The sequence below is a fragment of the Oncorhynchus keta genome, chromosome 7 (genome assembly GCF_023373465.1).
Source record: "Oncorhynchus keta strain PuntledgeMale-10-30-2019 chromosome 7, Oket_V2, whole genome shotgun sequence".
Classification (NCBI taxonomy): domain Eukaryota; kingdom Metazoa; phylum Chordata; class Actinopteri; order Salmoniformes; family Salmonidae; genus Oncorhynchus; species Oncorhynchus keta.
The window spans coordinates 26,615,954-26,634,880 of NC_068427.1; the positions used below are offsets into that span (position 1 = coordinate 26,615,954).

General features: G+C 44.2%; 1 protein-coding gene and 1 long non-coding RNA gene across 2 annotated transcripts in view; one reads left to right on the forward strand and one right to left on the reverse strand.

Moving 5' to 3' along the window:
• Positions 1-3,654: 3,654 nt before the first annotated feature.
• On the reverse strand, positions 3,655-6,720 carry LOC118386234 (uncharacterized). Its single transcript, XR_004826168.2, has 2 exons — positions 6,558-6,720; positions 3,655-4,943 (listed from the first exon to the last, which is right to left on the reverse strand). It is a non-coding gene; the product is annotated as an uncharacterized LOC118386234 (long non-coding RNA).
• A 940-nt stretch (positions 6,721-7,660) lies between these two features.
• The window catches only part of parp4 (poly (ADP-ribose) polymerase family, member 4), a 43,629-nt gene continuing 32,362 nt past the window's right edge, over positions 7,661-18,927 (forward strand). Inside the window, exons 1-4 of the mRNA XM_052521791.1 lie at positions 7,661-7,786; positions 7,918-8,098; positions 8,770-8,878; positions 9,204-9,282. Coding sequence (XP_052377751.1) covers positions 7,661-7,786; positions 7,918-8,098; positions 8,770-8,878; positions 9,204-9,282 — 495 coding nt within the window. The remainder of the gene's footprint in view (positions 7,787-7,917; positions 8,099-8,769; positions 8,879-9,203; positions 9,283-18,927) is intronic.

Below are 18,927 nucleotides of genomic sequence, written 5' to 3' on the forward strand. Positions count from 1 at the left end.
GGAATCATAATTTCAACTGTACTGAGCAGATGGCAGGCAACGTGTATGGTGTTGTGTGAGCAAGTGTTTTACTGATGTCAACGTTGTGAACAGAGTGCCCCATGGTGGCGTTGGGGTTATGGTATGGGCAAGCATATGTTACAGACAATGAACACAATTGCATTTTATTTATGGCAATTTGAATGCACAAAGACACCGTGATGAGATCCTGAGGCCCATTGTCGTGCCATTGATCCGCCACCATCACCTCATATTTTAGCATCATAATGCACGGCCCCATGTTGCAAGGATCTGTACACAATTCCTGGAAGCTGAAAATGTCCCAGTTCTTCCATGGCCTGCATACTCACCAGACATGACACCCATTGAGCATGTTTAGGATGCTCTGGATTGAGGTGTATGACTGCGTGTTCCAGTTCCCACCAATATCCAGCAACTTCGCAGCAACTTGAAGTGGAGTGGAACAGCATTCCACAATCAACAGTCTGATTGACTCTATGCGGACATGTCACACTGCATGATGCAAATGGTGGTCACACCAGATACTGACTTGACTGGTTTTCATGCCCTCGCCCCTACCTTTTTTCAAAGGTATCTGTGACCAACAGATGTATATCTGTGTTCCCAGTCATGTGAAATCCATAGATTAGGGCCTAATACATTTATTTAAATTGATTGATTTCCTTACGAACTGTAATTTAGTAAAATCTTTGAAATTGTTGTGTTTATATTTTTGTTCAGAGTGTATATACTATATAGTACCAGTCAAAACTTTGGACACACCTACTCATATTTCTCTTTATTTTTATTATTTTCTACATTGTAGAATAATAGTGAAGATATCAAAACTATGAAATAACACATGGAATCATGTAGTAATTAAAAAAGTGTAAAACAAATCTAAATACAGTTGAAGTCGGAAGTTGACATACACTTAGGTTGGAGTTTTTCAACCACTCCACAAATTTCTTGTTAACAAACTATAGTTTTGGCAAGTCGGTTACTTTGTGCATACAATTGTTTACAGACAGATTATTTCACTTATAATTCACTGTGTCACAATTCAAGTGGGTCAGAAGTTTACATACACTAAGTTGAATATGTCTTTAAACAGCTTGGAAAATTCCAGAAAATTATGTCATGGCTTTAGAAGCTTCTGATAGGCGAATTGACATCATTTGAGTCAATTGGAGGTGCACCTGTGGATGTATTTCAAGGCCTACCTTCAAACTCAGTGCCTCTTTGCTTGACTTCAGGGCAAAATAAAAACAATATCAGCCAAGACCCCCACAAGTCTAGTTCATCCTTGGGAGCAATTTCCAAATGCCTGGAGGTACCACGTTCATCTGTACAAACAATAGTATGCAAGTATAAACACCATGGGTCCACGCAGCCGTCATACCGCTCAGGAAGGAGACGCGTTCTTTCTCCTAGAGATGAACGTACTTTGGTGTGAAAAGTGCAAATCAATCCCAGAACAACAGCAAAGGACCTTGTGAAGATGCTGGAGGAAACGGGTACAAAAGTATCTATATCCACAGTAAAATGAGTCCTATATCGACATAACCTGAAAGGCCACCCAGCAAGGAAGAAGCCACTGCTCCAAAACCCCCATTTAAAAAAAAGCCAGTCTACGGTTTGCAACTGAATATGGGGACACAGCTTGTACTTTTTGGAGAAATGTCCTCTGGTCTGATGAAACAAAAATATAACTATTTGGCCATAATGACCGTCGTTATGCTTGGAGGAAAAAGGGGGATGCTTTCAAGCCGAAGAACACCATCCCAACCGTGAAGCATGGGTGTGGCAGCATCATGATGTGAGGGTGCTTTGCTGCAGGAGGGACTGGTGCACTTCACAAAATAGATGGCATCATGAGGATGGAAAATTATGGGGATAAATTGAAGCAACATCTCAAAGACATCCGTCAGGAAGTTAAAGCTTGGTCGTAAATGGGTCTTCCAAATGGACAATGACCCCAAGCATACTTCCAAAGTTGTGGCAAAATGGCTTAAGAACAAGAAAGTCACGGTATTGGAGTGGCCATCACAAAGCCCTGACCTCAATCCACTCTGTCAGGTGGAATGGGCCAAAATTCACCAAACTTATTGTGGGAAGCTTGAGGAAGGCTACCCAAACGTTTGACCCAAGTTAAACATCCACAGGTGGGGGTTGTGCTTATAATATAATATAATAATAATATATGCCATTTAGCAGACGCTTTTATCCAAAGCGACTTACAGTCATGTGTGCATACATTCTACGTATGGGTGGTCCCGGGAATCGAACCCACTACCCTGGCGTTACAAGCGCCATGCTCTACCAACTGAGCTACAGAAGGACCTGCTTATACAGCCCATCACCGTGCAGGACGTTTGGCATTTGCCAAAGAACACGAAGATTGGCAAATTCGCCACTGGCGCCCTGTGCTCTTCACAGATGAAAGCAGGTTCACACTGAGCACATGTGACAGACGTGACAGTCTGTCTGGAGATGCCGTGGAGAACGTTCTGCTGCCTGCAACATCCTCCAGCATGACCGGTTTGGCCGTGGGTCAGTCATGGTGTGGGGTGGCATTTCTTTGGGGGGCCACACAGCCCTCCATGTTCTCGCCAGAGGTAGCCTGACTGCCATTAGGTACCGAGATGAGATCCTCAGACCCCTTGTGAGACCATATGCTGGTGTGGTTGGCCCTGGGTTCCTCCTAATGCAAGACAATGCTAGACCTCATGTGGCTGGAGTGTGTCAGCAGTTCCTGCAAGAGGAAGGCATTGATGCTATGGACTGGCCCGCCCGTTCCCCAGACCTGAATCCAATTGAGCACATCTGGGACATCATGTCTCGCTCCATCCACCAACGCCACGTTGCACCACAGACTGTCCAGGAGTTTACGGATGCTTTAGTCCAGGTCTGGGAGGAGATCCCTCAGGAGACCATCCGCCACCTCATCAGGAGCATGCCCAGGCATTGTAGGGAGAGGTCATACAGGCATGTGGAGGCCACACACACTACCGAGCCTCATTTGGACTTGTTTTAAGGACATTACATCAAAGTTGGATCAGCCTGTAGTGTGGTTTTCCACTTAAATCCAGACCTCCATGTGTTGATAAATTTGATTTCCATTTTTAATTTTTGTGTGATTTTGTTGTCAGCACATTCAACTATGTAAAGAAAAAAGTATTTAATAAGAATATTTAATTCATTCAGATCTAGGATGTGTTATTTTAGTGTTCCCTTTTATTTTTTTGAGCAGTGTATATATATATATTTCCTGAGTAATCTGAATATTTTGTTCTTATATTTGAAATGTACTGTAACTTTGCCTGTTCCTGAAAATTAGAGGCATCTACTAGGTGCTGCTATAATTCCTTTTTAAATCCATTTAAAATCAAATTTATTCAACACCAAAATATCTAACAGACCAAGAAGGAAGACAACTGTTTATCAAGTGCCACACTTTTCTTAATTTGTGCCTTTGAAAACTAAACTCAGAATCAAACTGAAAAACATTTTGAAATTCAGGAAGAAATGTGTTAAGTATCAAAGACATTTTCAAAGTGGAATTTCATGTTAACGCCATCATTTCTCAAGTGCAAGATGCGTTATGGTATGCTTAGATAAGTTAATGAAGTGCCAAATGAAAATAAAGAGCTATACAAGGTACAATTAATATATTCATAAATCATAAGGAGTTATCCTTAAGCATTAGATAAACATGTACGAAGAGAGCTGTACAAGGCAAGACATAAAAAACACCAAGAAGAATTATGCAAATATAAATCAGGTAAATGTGCATATGAAGAGAACTGTGCAAGACAACAAAAAACACCAAGAGTTATGCCTAGATAATAAGGTAGAGCTAACAGAGAGATATTTACAAGGCACAAAATATAATAACTATTTCAAAACAAAGTATTAGCCTAGAAACCACATAGATTAACATATTTTGAGCACAGTCTGCCTAACTGGAACTCATATACTACCCTTGGCAGCATATGTAGGAAATAGAATGCCTTCAGTTTAGGGATAACATCAGCACAGAACTTCACATCAATAGGCACATCAATAACAACCAGCTCGGACAGAGCCCAGACAACAGTTTGCATATCTCCAGTCCTGTGCAGAACATGCCCAATTGCTCCTGCACGTAGTAACCACAGGCTCCATTATGTTGCAGCTGAGGAACTCCATCCACCAGCTTCACGTCGAGGAGTTTGCCAGAGACTCACACTTCACTCAGAACAGAACATTTTAATTTCTAGAAGTTCTTGAGAGTTTAACACTCCATCTGTGGGCTTGCAGAAAGACATGGCTCCTTGACACACTACTGTGCCTCTACACTCCAAACTAAACCCACAGCTCTCCATCCATGTGTAGGCCACCTGTTCGTTTTTCTTGCCATATGTGGTTTCTGAGTTTCCATGGAACCTGGGGGAGAGATGCTCCTGCACAAAGTGGTCATGATTTGTTGAGGTGCGCACAGGAACATTCTTTACTGAGCTTGCAGTGATCTGAAATTTAAGTGTGCCATACCATGCATAGGAGGCACTCTGTGCTTTGGTAACCTCATCCAAGCTGGCACATTTACACTCCTCCAGCTTAACATAAAAGTCATAAAATTACAAGCATTTCTGATACTGTGTTGATGCCGTGTTCACTGTGTGGCTGCTGTTGGAACATGATGACTGTTTGGTTTAGCTTTGATGCACTTGTGCAGAAGGCTCCAAGTGGAACATTGGCCCCTTCCAAACTCTTCTTAAGTACGTTGTGGGAGTGGTACGCAGGGGTTGCAGGTAGAGATGGAGAAGAGGCTGGGGTGCTGTCAGAGAACTCAAAAGATCTCGCTCAACCTTTTTGGAGCTAAATTCCACTGTGTCCCCAAATTCCACTGGCATTTCTCATCTGTACACCCCTGTCAATCCTCCATACACGGCATTCTGCACCTTCAACAAAAAATGACTGTTAGAATAGTCAATTACAGTACAGAACACTAGTTTACATGGAGTTCACAGTTGACTAGTTTAAAGTTTTGATGAGCTGATCTGTAAAAAAGTCTGACCATTAAGTGTCTGATCTCAATTAAAAATAAAATAACATTCTACCTTGAAGCAATGTGTTGAAAAACAGATGGTAATATGTAAATTAGCGCATATTTAAGGACGGTTTGCCTCATTTGCATATATATTTTTTTAAACAAATTAAACTTGTAATACAATAATGTCTTGTATTTATGTATACTTTCAACTAGTCAAGTTTCAGTCTGATGAGAGTAAAGAGAGAGAAAAAAATCCCTATTAGCCTGTGGTTCCCGAATTTAGGCCAATAGAAGGCAACACAACATTGTAGAAGGGCGTGGCGTGTTAATGGGGCGTAGTCGTGTTATTCTTCTATACAAGGAAGTTTACAGTTGCTAGTAAAGATTGTCGTACAGTAGCAAAATACGTGTGAGTACAGTTACAGCCACCTGTAACATATAATGTAAAGTTATCTTCACTGTAAGACAGCCACAGTAACGGACACCTACTTACGGTAAAACAGTTACATATTTTCTTTATAGGTTTGAATATATAGCATTTTCCCAAAGATTTTGATTTTACTGTGACTACTGTCGACAAGTGGGCTATTTTACTCAACTGGTTATGCACTGATTTTAATTTCAGGTAGCTGACTGAACTTCACCCAAGTTCATCAGAAACTTCCTTCCCCATGGAGTGGAGTTTAGTCAGCTAGTTGCATAGCTGTCTACGACAGGGACTTATTACTGTTTCGTTTTTATGTGCTCACATCCATGTATTTGTATACATTTGATTGATAGCTGATTGATGTATTAATTATCCAGGTAGCGAGAACACACATTTTCAACCTGACAAAAAGCTAAAATATCTGTTGTTACACTCGCACTTCCGCATCTGTAACAGTCCAAACATGTTATTTTTTACCCACACTGCCCTTGCGCTGCCACTTTCTCTCGGGAATCCACGTTGAAACCGGATGCAGTTCGATTGTCATCCTAAATGGAGGCCCAATTCACTAGATTTAGCTCGAGGGAGGGAGTGAACAACTTTTGTCACTTGCGGGGTTGTTATGACCCACACTTCAATGCAAACTAGTCACATTGGTGGCGGCGAAGTGTCAAATGTAATCAACAAGGCTGCATTTTCGGCATGTCAGAAAAAAGTATGACGCTAGCTTATATACATACACACACTGATTTTAGCGTTGGCAAATTGGCTTAGTCTCGTAGTGAGCAGCATATAAAACGTTGCTCCATTCATAAACATTTGTTTGCAATTCTGAAATGTATTGGAATAAATTACCAAACTATAAAACTAGCTAACCAGCTCTAGGTAACTGTAGCGAGCTAGATACATTAATAGCTTTAGGTTAGTTGTTTTTAAGCTCAACTTCAAGATTTCCACCAATGACGTTGCATCTCTGATCATCACGCTCCCTCGCTTGGGCAAGGGGCATTCGAGGTACACTGATGTAAAACGTTTAGGGCCAAGGGCTGTTAAGCTGCGTTTCAACTCAGAAAAGTCACACCCTTGTCCACTTACCCTCGCCTTATGCCCTTGGGGGAATCCCCGTCACCATCTTGGACGTCGGTCCAAACAAGGGAAGTGTACAATTATGTTCACTTCGGGCGGGCCTGAAACCCCCCCATAATTTAATTCGCGTTGATTGTACATCCGCTAAGAAAAGTCCACCGAAACGTAAAACCTCAACGTCAATATGGATAAGTCAACAATACAAGTGTAAGTAAACGGGTTAGAAATTGTGCTTCTAATGCACATGACGGCACAACCAGGTCTCATAAAAGTAATTATGTTTATCTTTGGTTAGCTTTTGGAAATTGTAGAAATAACACATTTTCCTTCAGAAGTTCCAGCTAGGCAGGATAACGTTAGCTAATTCATTTTATAGCTATAATACAGTAGGCGTATATTAATAATTATATAGTTACTATAAGTAGACATGCAATCATAATTGACTGTAGAGCATATAAAGCATCTACAAGCTACCAGTGGCTGAAAACAATCATTGCGGAATGAAGGAGTGACGAACTTCGGGTCAAGGGCGGTCCATTTAAAAATCATTCCTTCCTCCCTTGCCCTGCAAGTGTATACTCGTCAGACGTCATGGTACGTCATCAGAAGTGTCCACTTAGTTTGAGGGGATAAGGTTAGTCTGTTAAGTGTTTGGAATTTGAAATCGTGTGTGTGTGTGTGCGTGTGTGCGTGCGTGCGTGCGTGCGTGCTCAAACTGGTCTCAGAGCATTTCGTATTATTCTGTACGTACGTCAAGAGACTCCACTTAGTATGTTATGTTTCGTATGGTATATATTAATTTGTTGATGTTCATCACCGATTTTGTATGATATGTTACGAACTGCAATTTGTATTATATGTTCCGATTTTCTAAAAACGTACAATATTTTACACATTTGCAAAATGTATGATATGTTACTAATTCAAGCTAGGTGGCTAACATTAGGATTAAGGTTAGAGTTCAATTAAGGAGATGGGTTAGGGGAAGGATTAGCTTAAAGGGTTAATGGAGTGTCTTGGATTTACAGACAGAATAATATGAAATGCTCTGAGACCCGTCCGGTGTGTTCGATAAGACCATGTCATAAAGGTTTTTCTCTCCTTCAACAGCTATGGCTCTGTTTGACAACTGTTTTGTGGTTTTGGAGCTGAAGAATTTGCCTTATAAGGAGAAGAATAGGCTGAAGCTGGCAATAACAGAGAATGGGGGCAGCATTTCCTATGTGATCAATAAGCAGGTCAGGTGCACAGTAACACAAACAATTTTGAATTCATAGGCTAGATTCAAACATGTTGGCGATATTGATGATCTGTCTTTCTTGCTCTCTTTCTCTCTTCATATATCACTCTCTTTCTGTCATCCCCACAGTGTACTCTCGTAGTGACGAGCAGTATGTCCAGTCTGAGCTCCAGTCGGGTGCGGAGCATGAAGAAGCATCAGACTCCAGTAGTAGGGGTGGAGTATGTGTCACTCTGCCTGGAGAAGGGAGTCCTGCTGCCTGTAGAGGACTACTGCCTGCCCCCCCCCCTACCTCTCTCATCCCACCCAGGCCTGCCTCTCCCTTGCCATCTCAGTCAGGTACAAGCCAAACCTTTCCCCTTTCAGTCAAATACAATCTTTCCCAAATTGAAATATGCTTTATTGGTGATTAAAATATACAATGTTACACAACAATGTTGTCAAAGCAGTTGTCACGCAAGTAAATAGGCAAGTAAATAGACTCAGTAATGAATAGATGCTTTATCTTTCTCATCTATGCTTTAACTATAAGTAATCCCTAAGTAATAATACAACTCCGCTTCTTCATCACTGTCAGTTTCAGGCATCACCATTCTCTTTGCATGCAGGCTTTTACGTGTGTGTATTTCCAATGAAAAGCTTCTTGCACATTCAGCAAGCAGAGCAAGGGTTTGTCATCTTTGAGCATTCTCCTCTGACACAATCACAGTGGGTGGTGTCTCTCGCTCTGTTCCCAGCATGTTGACTCATTCACCCAGTGTGTTCTTTTGAGTTAATCAGTCAGGAGGCTGTTTTTTTCCCTACAGTTTTCTTTAACTGACAAAGGCACTGTGTGCTCACTATGGGTGTGTTTCATCACACTTTTCTGTGTTTGAAGAACGATGCCTTTTTTACAAAGGGGTGCATGTGTAATATATGGATGTTTTGAATAGAATTGGACTTTGACATAGGGTGTGTTTGTGTGCGTGTTATGTGTGTTAGTGTTGAAGGGGACGAGCCAGCCGGCTGAAGTTCAGACCCAGACAGTGAATGCTGTAAATCAAGCCAAGAGGGCGGGGAATCAGGAGAGTACTTATCTGGGCAAATTCAGGTGTGTACCTACTGTACCACTTACCTGTCAATCACTGCCTGACTAGATGTCATACTTTTCCTTCCTGACTTTAACCTGGTCTTGGCCCCACATTCGATGACACAGGTCTTATACCAGAGTACTAACCAGTTGAATAACCTAGGTTATGTAATTGTTGTATGCAACTTACATTATTGCAGGGCAATTACATATGTATTTATTTATTTAACCTTTATTTAACTAGGCAAGTCAGTTAAGAACAAATCCTTATTTACAATGACGGCCCACCCGTAGTGTAGTAACAAGCTACATGACTCGTTTGTGTTTTCTTTTTTTTTTCTTTTAGAGTGTATACTGAAAGTGACAATGATCTACCAACATATCCAACAAATTTCCAAGTGGCCAAATACTCAATTTTTGGAAAGGTAAGCCCACCCATAGGCAGTACAGTTTATTTATCTCACGTCAGCTTTACTTGTTGATCCTGTTGATTGACACACCTGTCTTTACTTTGTGTGTGTGTGTGTGTGTGTGTGTGTGTGTGTGTGTGTGTGTGTGTGTGTGTGTGTGTGTGTGTGTGTGTGTGTGTGTGTGTGTGTGTGTGTGTGTGTGTGTGTGTGTGTGTGTGTGTGTGTGTGTGGCAAGAAAAAGTATGTGAACCCTTTAGAATTACCTGCATTTGTGCATAAATTGGTAATAAAATGTTATCTGATCTTCATCTGTCACAACAATAGGCAAACACTGTCTGCTTAAACTATTAACACACAAATAATTGTTCATGTTTTTATTGAGCACACCATGTAAACATTCACAGTGCAGGTTGGAAAAAGTATGTGAACCCTTGGATTATATAAAAGGTTGACCCTCTTTTTGCAGCAATAACCTCAACCAAATATTTTCTGTAGTTGCGGATCAGACCTGCACAATGGTCAGGAGGAATTTTGGACCATTTTTCTTTACAAAACTGTTTCAGTTCCACAATATTCTTGGGATGTCTGGTGTGAACTGCTCTTTTGAGGTCATGCTACAGCATCTGTCGGGTTGAGGCCCCGCGTGTCCCCAGGCCCCGCGTGTCCCCAGGCACCCTCATTTGTTGACTTCTGTGATCAAAAAAACCTTGGTTTCATGCATGTTAACATTAGAAGCCTCCTCCCTAAGTTTGTTTTATTCACTGCTTTAGCACACTCCGCCAACCCTGATGTCCCAGCTGTGTCTGAACCCTGGCTTAGGAAGGCCACCAACAATTCTGAGATTTCCATACCCAGCTACAACATTTTCTGTCAAGATAGAACTGCCAAAGGGGGAGGAGTTGCAATCTACTGCAGAGAGAGCCTGCAAAGATCTGTCATACTTTCCAGGTCTATACCCAAACAGTTTGAACTTCTAATTTTAAAAATGAACCTCTCCAGAAATAAGTCTCTCACTGTTGCCGCCTGCTATTGACCCCCCCTCTGCTCCCAGCTGTGCCCTGGACACCATTTGTGAATTGATCCCCCCCGTCTAGCTTCAGAGTTCGTTCTGTTAGGTGACCTAAACTGGGATATGCTTAACACCCCAGCAGTCCTACAATTTAAGCTAGATGCCCTCAATCTCACACAAATCATCAAGGAACCCAACAGGTACAACCCTAAATCTGTAAACATGGGCACCCTCATAGACATTATCCTGACCAACTTGCCCTCCAAATACACCTCTGCTGTTTTCAATCAGGATCTCAGCGACCACTGCCTCTTTGCCTGTATCCGCTATGGTTCAGCGGTCAATCGACCAACCCTCATCACTGTAAAACACTCCCTAAAACACTTCTGCGACCAGGCCTTTCTAATCGACCTGGCCCGGGTATCCTGGAAGGATATTGACCTCATCCCGTCAGTCGAGGATGCCTGGTCATTCTTTAAAAGTAATTTCCTCACCATCTTAGATAAGCATGCCCCTTTCAAAAAATGTAGAACTAAGAACAGATATAGCCCTTGGTTCACTCCAGACCTGACGGCCCTTGACCAGCACAAAAACATCCTGTGGCGGACTGCAATAGCATCGAGTAGTCCCCGCGATATGCAACTGTTCAGGGAAGTCAGGAACTAATACACACAGTCAGTCAGGAAAGCAAAGGCTAGCTTTTTGAAGCAGAAATTTGCATCCTGTAGCTCTAACTCCAAAAGGTTTTGGGACACTGTAAAATCCATGGAGAACAAGAGGACCTCCTCCCAGCTGCCCACTGCACTGAGGCTAGGTAACACGGTCACCACTGATAAATCCACTCTCTACTCGCCCAAGCCTCCCCAGCTTCTCCTTCACCCAAATCCAGACAGCAGATGCTCTGAAAGAGCTACAAAACCTTGACCCGTACAAATCAGCTGGGCTAGAATATCTGGACCCTCTCTTTCTAAAACTATCCGCCGCCGCCATTGTTGCAACCCCTATTACCAACCTGTTCAACCTCTCTTTCGTATCGTCTGAGATCCCTAAAGATTGGTAAGCTGCCATGGTCATCCCCCTCTTCAAAGGGGGTGACACCCTAGAACCAAACTGTTACAGACCAAAATCCATCCTGCCCTGCATATCTAAAGTCTTCGAAAGCCAACTTAATAAACAGATCACTGACCATTTCGATTTTGTTACTAAATCACCTTATACCACCCACCACTGCGACCTGTATGCTCTAGTCGGCTGGCCCTCGCTACATATTTGTCGCCAGACCCACTGACTCCAGGTCATCTATAAGTCTATGCTAGGTAAAGCTCCGCCTTATCTAAGTTCACTGGTCATGATAACAACACCCACCCGTAGCACACGTTCCAGCAGGTGTATCTCACTGATCATCCCCAAAGCCAACACCTCATTTGGCCGCCTTTCCTTCCAGTTCTCCGCTGACAGTGACTGGAACGAATTGCAAAAATTGCTGAAGTTGGAGACTTTTATTTCCCTCACCAACTTTAAACATCAACTATCTGAGCAGCTCACCGATTGCTGCAGCTGTACATAGTCCATCTGTAAATAGCTCACTCAATCTACCTACCTCATCCCAATACTGTTTTTATTTTATTTACTTTTCTGTTCTTTTTCACCCCAGTATCTCTACTTGCACATCATCATCTGCTCATTTATAACTCCAGTGTTAATCTGCTAAATTGGAACGATTCGCTCCTATGGCCTATTATTGCCTACCTCCTCATGCCTTTTGCACACACTGTATATAGACTTTCTTTTTTCTACTGTGTCATTGACTTGTTTATTGTGTTATTGGCTTGTTTATTGTTTACTCCATGTGTAACTCTGTTGTTGTCTGTGTCACACTGCTTTGCTTTATCTTGGCCAGGTCGCAGTTGCAAATGAGAACTTGTTCTCAACTATCCTACCTGGTTAAATAAAGGTGACATTTTTAAAAATACATTCTCCAACAAAATGTCTTAACCTTGGGAATAATTTTTCCGTTGACGATAGCAAGCTGTCCAGGCCTTGAGACAGCAAAGCAGCTCCAAACCATGATGCTCCCTCCACCATATTTTACAGTTGGGATGAGGTTTTGATGTTGGTGTGCTGAGCCTTTTTTTCTCCACACAGTGTTGTGTGTTCCTTCCAAACAACTCAACTGTAGATTCATCCATCCACAGAATATTTTGCCAGTAGCGCTGTGGAACATCCAGGTGCTCTTTTGCGAACTTCAGATGTGCAGCAATGTTTTTTTGGACAGCAGTGGCTTCTTCCATGGTGTCCTCCCATGAACACCCTTCATGTTTAGTGTTTTACGTATTGAAGACTCGTCAACAGGGATGTTAGCATCTTCCATAGATTTCTGTAAATCTTTAGCTGACACTCTAGGATTCTCATTGAACATTCTGCTGTCATCTTTGCAGGATGGCCACTCCTAGGGAGAGTAGCAACAGTGCTGAAATTTCTCAATTTATAGACAATTTGTCTTACCGTGGACTACCTTTTAGAGATACTTCTGTAACCCTTTCCAGCTTTATGCAAGGCAACAATTCTTAGATCTCTTTTGTTCGAGGCATGGTTCTACTCAGGCAATGCTATTTGTGAATAGCAAATGCACATTTTATAAATGTTTTTTATGGGGCAGGGCAGCTCTAACCAAATTCTCCAATCTCGTCTCATTGATTTGACTCCAGGTTAGTTGGAGTCAAATTAGCTTTTGAAGAAGTCATTAGGGGTTGACATACTTTTTCCAACCTAAACTGTGAATGTTTAAATGATGTATTCAATACAGACAATACAAATACAATAATGTGTGGGTTATTACTTTAAGCGCACTGTGTTTGTCTATTGTTGTGACTTAAAATGTTATCTGATCTTCATCTAAGTCAAATTTATGCAAAAATCCAGGTAATTCCAAAGGGTTCACATACTTTTCCTTGCCATTGTATGTATATAAATGTGTATGTATTTAAACTCAAAAACAAAAAAAAAAGAAGTCCTCTCACTGTCAACTGTGTTTATTTTCAGCAAACTTAACGTGTAAATATTTGTATGAACATAACAAGATTCAACAACTGAGACATATAAACTGAACAAGTTCCACAGACATGTGACTAACAGAAATGGAATAATGTGTCCCTTAATAAAGGAGGGGTCAAATTCAAATGTAACAGTGAGTATCTGGTGTGGCCACCAGCTGCATTAAGTACTGCAGTGCATCTCTTCCTGAAGGACTGCACCAGATTTGCCAGTTCTTGCCGTGAGATGTTACCCCACTCTTCCACCAAGGCACCTGCAAGTTCCCAGACATTTCTGGAGGGAATGGCCCTAGCCATTCCTCCGATCCAACAGGTCCCAGACGTGCTCAATGGGAATGAGATCCGGGCTCTTCACTGGCCATGGCAGAACACTGACATTTCTGTGTCGCCGGAAATCACGCACAGAACGAGCAGTATGGCTGGTGGCATTGTCATGCTGGAGGGTCATGTCAGGATGAGCCTACAGGAAGGGTGCCATATGAGGGAGGAGGATGTCTTGGCTGTTACGCACAGCGCTGAGATTGCCTGCAATGACAACAAGCTCAGTCCGATGATGTGAAACACCGCCCCAGACCATGACAGACCGTCCACCTCCAAATCGATCCCGCTCCAGAGTACTCCTCCGTGCAACACTCATTCCTTCGACGATAAACGCGAATCCGACCATCACCCCTGGTGAGACAAAACCATGACTCGTCAGCGAAGAGCACTTTTTGCCAGTCCTGTCTGGTCCAACATCTCCTGTCTGGTCCAGCAAAGGTGGGTTTGTGCCCTTATAGGCAACCTTGTTGCCGGTGATGTCTGGTGAAGACTTGCCTTTACAACAGGCCTAAAAGCTCTCAGTCCAGCCTCTCTCAGCCTATTGAGGACAGTCTGAGCACTGATTGAGGGATTGTGCATTCCCGGTGTAACTCGGGCAGTTGTTGTTGTATCATGTAGCTGTCCCGCAGGTGTGATGTTCGGATGTACCGATCCTGTGTATGTGTTGTTACATGTGGTCTGCCACTGCGAGGACGATCAGCTGTCCGTCTTGTCTCCCTGTAGCGCTGTCTTAGACGTCTCACAGTAAGGACATAGCAATTTATTGCCCTGGCCCCATCTGCAGTCCTCATGCCTCCTTGCAGCATGGCTAAGGCACATTCACACAGATGCCCAGGGTCCCTGCTCATCTTTCTTTTGGTGTTTTTCAGAGTCAGTAGAAAGGCCTCTTTAGTGTCCTAAGTTTTCATAACTGTGACCATAATTGCCTACCGTCTGTAAACTGTTTCTTAATTAACGACCATTCCACAGCTGCATGTTCATTAATTATTTATGGTTCATTGAACAAGCATGGGAAACCATGTTTAAACCCTTTACAATGAACATCTTTGAAGTTATTTTGATTTTTGCAAACGATCTTTGATAGACAGGGTCCAGAAAATGGGACGTTTCTTTTTTTGCTGAGTTTATATATACACTGCTCAAAAAAATAAAGGGAAAGCTAAAATAACACCTCCTAGATCTGAATGAATTCAATATTCTTATTAAATACTTTTTTCTTTACGTAGTTGAATGTGCTGACAACAAAATCACACAAATTATCAATGGAAATTACATTTACATTACATTACATTTAAGTCATTTAGCAGACGCTCTTATCCAGAGCGACTTACAAATTGGTGCATACACCTTATGACAACCAGTGGAACAGCCACTTGCATCTAAATCTTGTTGGGGGGGGAGAAGGGGGTGAGAAGGATTACTTACCCTTACTTACCCTATCCTAGGTATTCCTTGAAGAGGTGGGGTTTCAGGTGTCTCCGGAAGGTGGTGATTGACTCCGCTGTCCTGGCGTCGTGAGGGAGTTTGTTCCACCATTGGGGGCCAGAGCAGCGAACAGTTTTGACTGGGCTGAGCGGGAACTGTACTTCCTCAGTGGTAGGGAGGCGAGCAGGCCAGAGGTGGATGAACGCAGTGCCCTTGTTTGGGTGTAGGGCCTGATCAGAGCCTGGAGGTACTGAGGTGCCGTTCCCCTCACAGCTCCGTAGGCGAGCACCATGGTCTTGTAGCGGATGCGAGCTTCAACTGGAAGCCAGTGGAGAGAGCGGAGGAGCGGGGTGACGTGAGAGAACTTGGGAAGGTTGAACACCAGACGGGCTGCGGCGTTCTGGATGAGTTGTAGGGGTTTAATGGCACAGGCAGGGAGCCCAGCCAACAGCGAGTTGCAGTAATCAAGACGGGAGATGACAAGTGCCTGGATTAGGACCTGCGCCGCTTCCTGTGTGAGGCAGGGTCGTACTCTGCGGATGTTGTAGAGCATGAACCTACAGGAACGGGACACCGCCTTGATGTTAGTTGAGAACGTCAGGGTGTTGTCCAGGATCACGCCAAGGTTCTTAGCGCTCTGGGAGGAGGACACAATGGAGTTGTCAACCGTGATGGCGAGATCATGGAACGGGCAGTCCTTCCCCGGGAGGAAGAGGAGCTCCGTCTTGCTGAGGTTCAGCTTGAGGTGGTGATCCGTCATCCACACTGATATGTCTGCCAGACATGCAGAGATGCGATTCGCCACCTGGTCATCAGAAGGGGGAAAGGAGAAGATTAATTGTGTGTCGTCTGCATAGCAATGATAGGAGAGACCATGTGAGGTTATGACAGAGCCAAGTGACTTGGTGTATAGCGAGAATAAGAGAGGGCCTAGAACAGAGCCCTGGGGGACACCAGTGGTGAGAGCGCGTGGTGAGGAGACAGATTCTCGCCACGCCACCTGGTAGGAGCGACCTGTCAGGTAGGACGCAATCCAAGCGTGGGCCGCGCCGGAGATGCCCAACTCGGAGAGGGTGGAGAGGAGGATCTGATGGTTCACAGTATCGAAGGCAGCCGATAGGTCTAGAAGGATGAGAGCAGAGGAGAGAGAGTTAGCTTTAGCAGTGCGGAGCGCCTCCGTGATACAGAGAAGAGCAGTCTCAGTTGAATGACTAGTCTTGAAACCTGACTGATTTGGATCAAGAAGGTCATTCTGAGAGAGATAGCGGTAGAGCTGGCCAAGGACGGCACGCTCAAGAGTTTTGGAGAGAAAAGAGAGAAGGGATACTGGTCTGTAGTTGTTGACATCGGAGGGATCGAGTGTAGGTTTTTTCAGAAGGGTGCAACTCTCGCTCTCTTGAAGACGGGAGGGACGTAGCCAGCGGTCAGGGATGAGTTGATGAGCGAGGTAAGGTAAGGGAGAAGGTCTCCGGAAATGGTCTGGAGAAGAGAGGAGGGGATAGGGTCAAGCGGGCAGGTTGTTGGGCGGCCGGCCGTCACAAGACGCGAGATTTCATCTGGAGAGAGAGGGGAGAAAGAGGTCAGAGCATAGGGTAGGGCAGTGTGAGCAGAACCAGCGGTGTCGTTTGACTTAGCAAACGAGGATCGGATGTCATCGACCTTCTTTTCAAAATGGTTGACGAAGTCATCTGCAGAGAGGGAGGAGGGAGGGGGGAGGATTCAGGAGGGAGGAGAAGGTGGCAAAGAGCTTCCTAGGGTTAGAGGCAGATGCTTGGAATTTAGAATGGTAGAAAGTGGCTTTAGCAGCAGAGACAGAGGAGGAAAATGTAGAGAGGAGGGAGTGAAAGGATGCCAGGTCCGCAGGGAGGCGAGTTTTCCTCCATTTCCGCTCGGCTGCCCGGAGCCCTGTTCTGTGAGCTCGCAATGAGTCGTCGAGCCACGGAGCGGGAGGGGAGGACCGAGCCGGCCTGGAGGATAGGGGACATAGGGAGTCAAAGGATGCAGTAAGGGAGGAGAGGAGGGTTGAGGAGGCAGAATCAGGAGATAGGTTGGAGAAAGTTTGAGCAGAGGGAAGAGAAGATAGGATGGAAGAGGAGAGAGTAGCGGGGGAGAGAGAGCGAAGATTGGGACGGCGCGATACCATCCGAGTAGGGGCAGTGTGGGAAGTGTTGGATGAGAGCGAGAGGGAAAAGGATACAAGGTAGTGGTCGGAGACTTGGAGGGGAGTTGCAATGAGGTTAGTGGAAGAACAGCATCTAGTAAAGATGAGGTCAAGCGTATTGCCTGCCTTGTGAGTAGGGGGAGGGTGAGAGGGTGAGGTCAAAAGAGGAGAGGAGTGGAAAGAAGGAGGCAGAGAGGAATGAGTCAAAGGTAGACGTGGGGAGGTTAAAGTCGCCCAGAACTGTGAGAGGTGAGCCGTCCTCAGGAAAGGAGCTTATCAAGGCATCAAGCTCATTGATGAACTCTCCGAGGAACCTGGAGGGCGATAAATGATAAGGATGTTAAGCTTGAAAGGGCTGGTAACTGTGACAGCATGGAATTCAAAGGAGGCAATAGACAGATGGGTAAGGGGAGAAAGAGAGAAAGACCACTTGGGAGAGATGAGGATCCCGGTGCCACCACCCCGCTGACCAGAAGCTCTCGGGGTGTGCGAGAACACGTGGGCGGACGAGGAGAGAGCAGTAGGAGTAGCAGTGTTATCTGTGGTGATCCATGTTTCCGTCAGTGCCAAGAAGTCAAGGGACTGGAGGGAGGCATAGGCTGAGATGAACTCTGCCTTGTTGGCCGCAGATTGGCAGTTCCAGAGGCTACCAGAGACCTGGAACTCCACGTGGGTCGTACGCGCTGGGACCACCAGGTTAGGGTGGTCGCGGCCACGTGGTGTGGAGCGTTTGTATGGTCTGTGCAGAGAGGAGAGAACAGGGATAGACAGACACATAGTTGACAGGCTACAGAAAAGGCTACGCTAATGCAAGGAAATTGGAATGACAAGCGGACTACACGTCTCGAATGTTCAGAAAGTTAAGCTTACGTAGCAAGAATCTTATTGACTAAAATGATTAAAATGATACAGTACTGCTAAAGTAGGCTAGCTGGCAGTAGCTGCGTTGTTGACACTACACTAATCAAGTCGTTCCGTTGAGTGTAATAATTCTACAGTGCTGCTATTCGGGGCTAGCTGGCTAGCTAGCAGTGTTGTTTACGTTACGTTGAGTTAAAAGAACGACAATAGCTGGCTAGCTAACCTAGGGAATCGGTCTAGACTACACAATTATCTTTGAAACAAAGACGGCTATGCAGCTAGCCACGATCAAACAAATCAAACCGCTGCACTGCAATGAAACGAAAATGTGAAACCACCTGACCGGGTTGTTGAATTCAAAACAGCAGACGTTGGCTAGCTGTTAGCAGTTAGCTGTTGGCTAGCTAGCAGAGTCTCCTACGTTAAGGACGACAAATAGCTGGCTAGCGAACCTCAGTGAATTAAGATAATCACTCCAAGGCTACACACACTAAACTACACAATTATCTTGGAAACAAAGACAGCTATGTAGCTAGTTAACACTGAACTAATCAAGTCGTACAGTTGAGTGAATAGCACTACAGTGATGCTAATCTGTGTGCGTTAGCTAGCTCCTGGGCGAATAGCAGTGAAGGCTACGTTAGGGCGACGAAATACAATAATTATGCAATTATCTCTGATACAAGGACGGCTATGTAGCTAGCTAAGAAGAATTGCTAAGATTAGACAAATCAACCGTTGTACTATAATGAAATGTAATGAAAAAGTTATAAAAAGTTATACAACCTGCAGAGCGAAGTGCGAATGCGACCGCTCGCTCCAACCGGAAC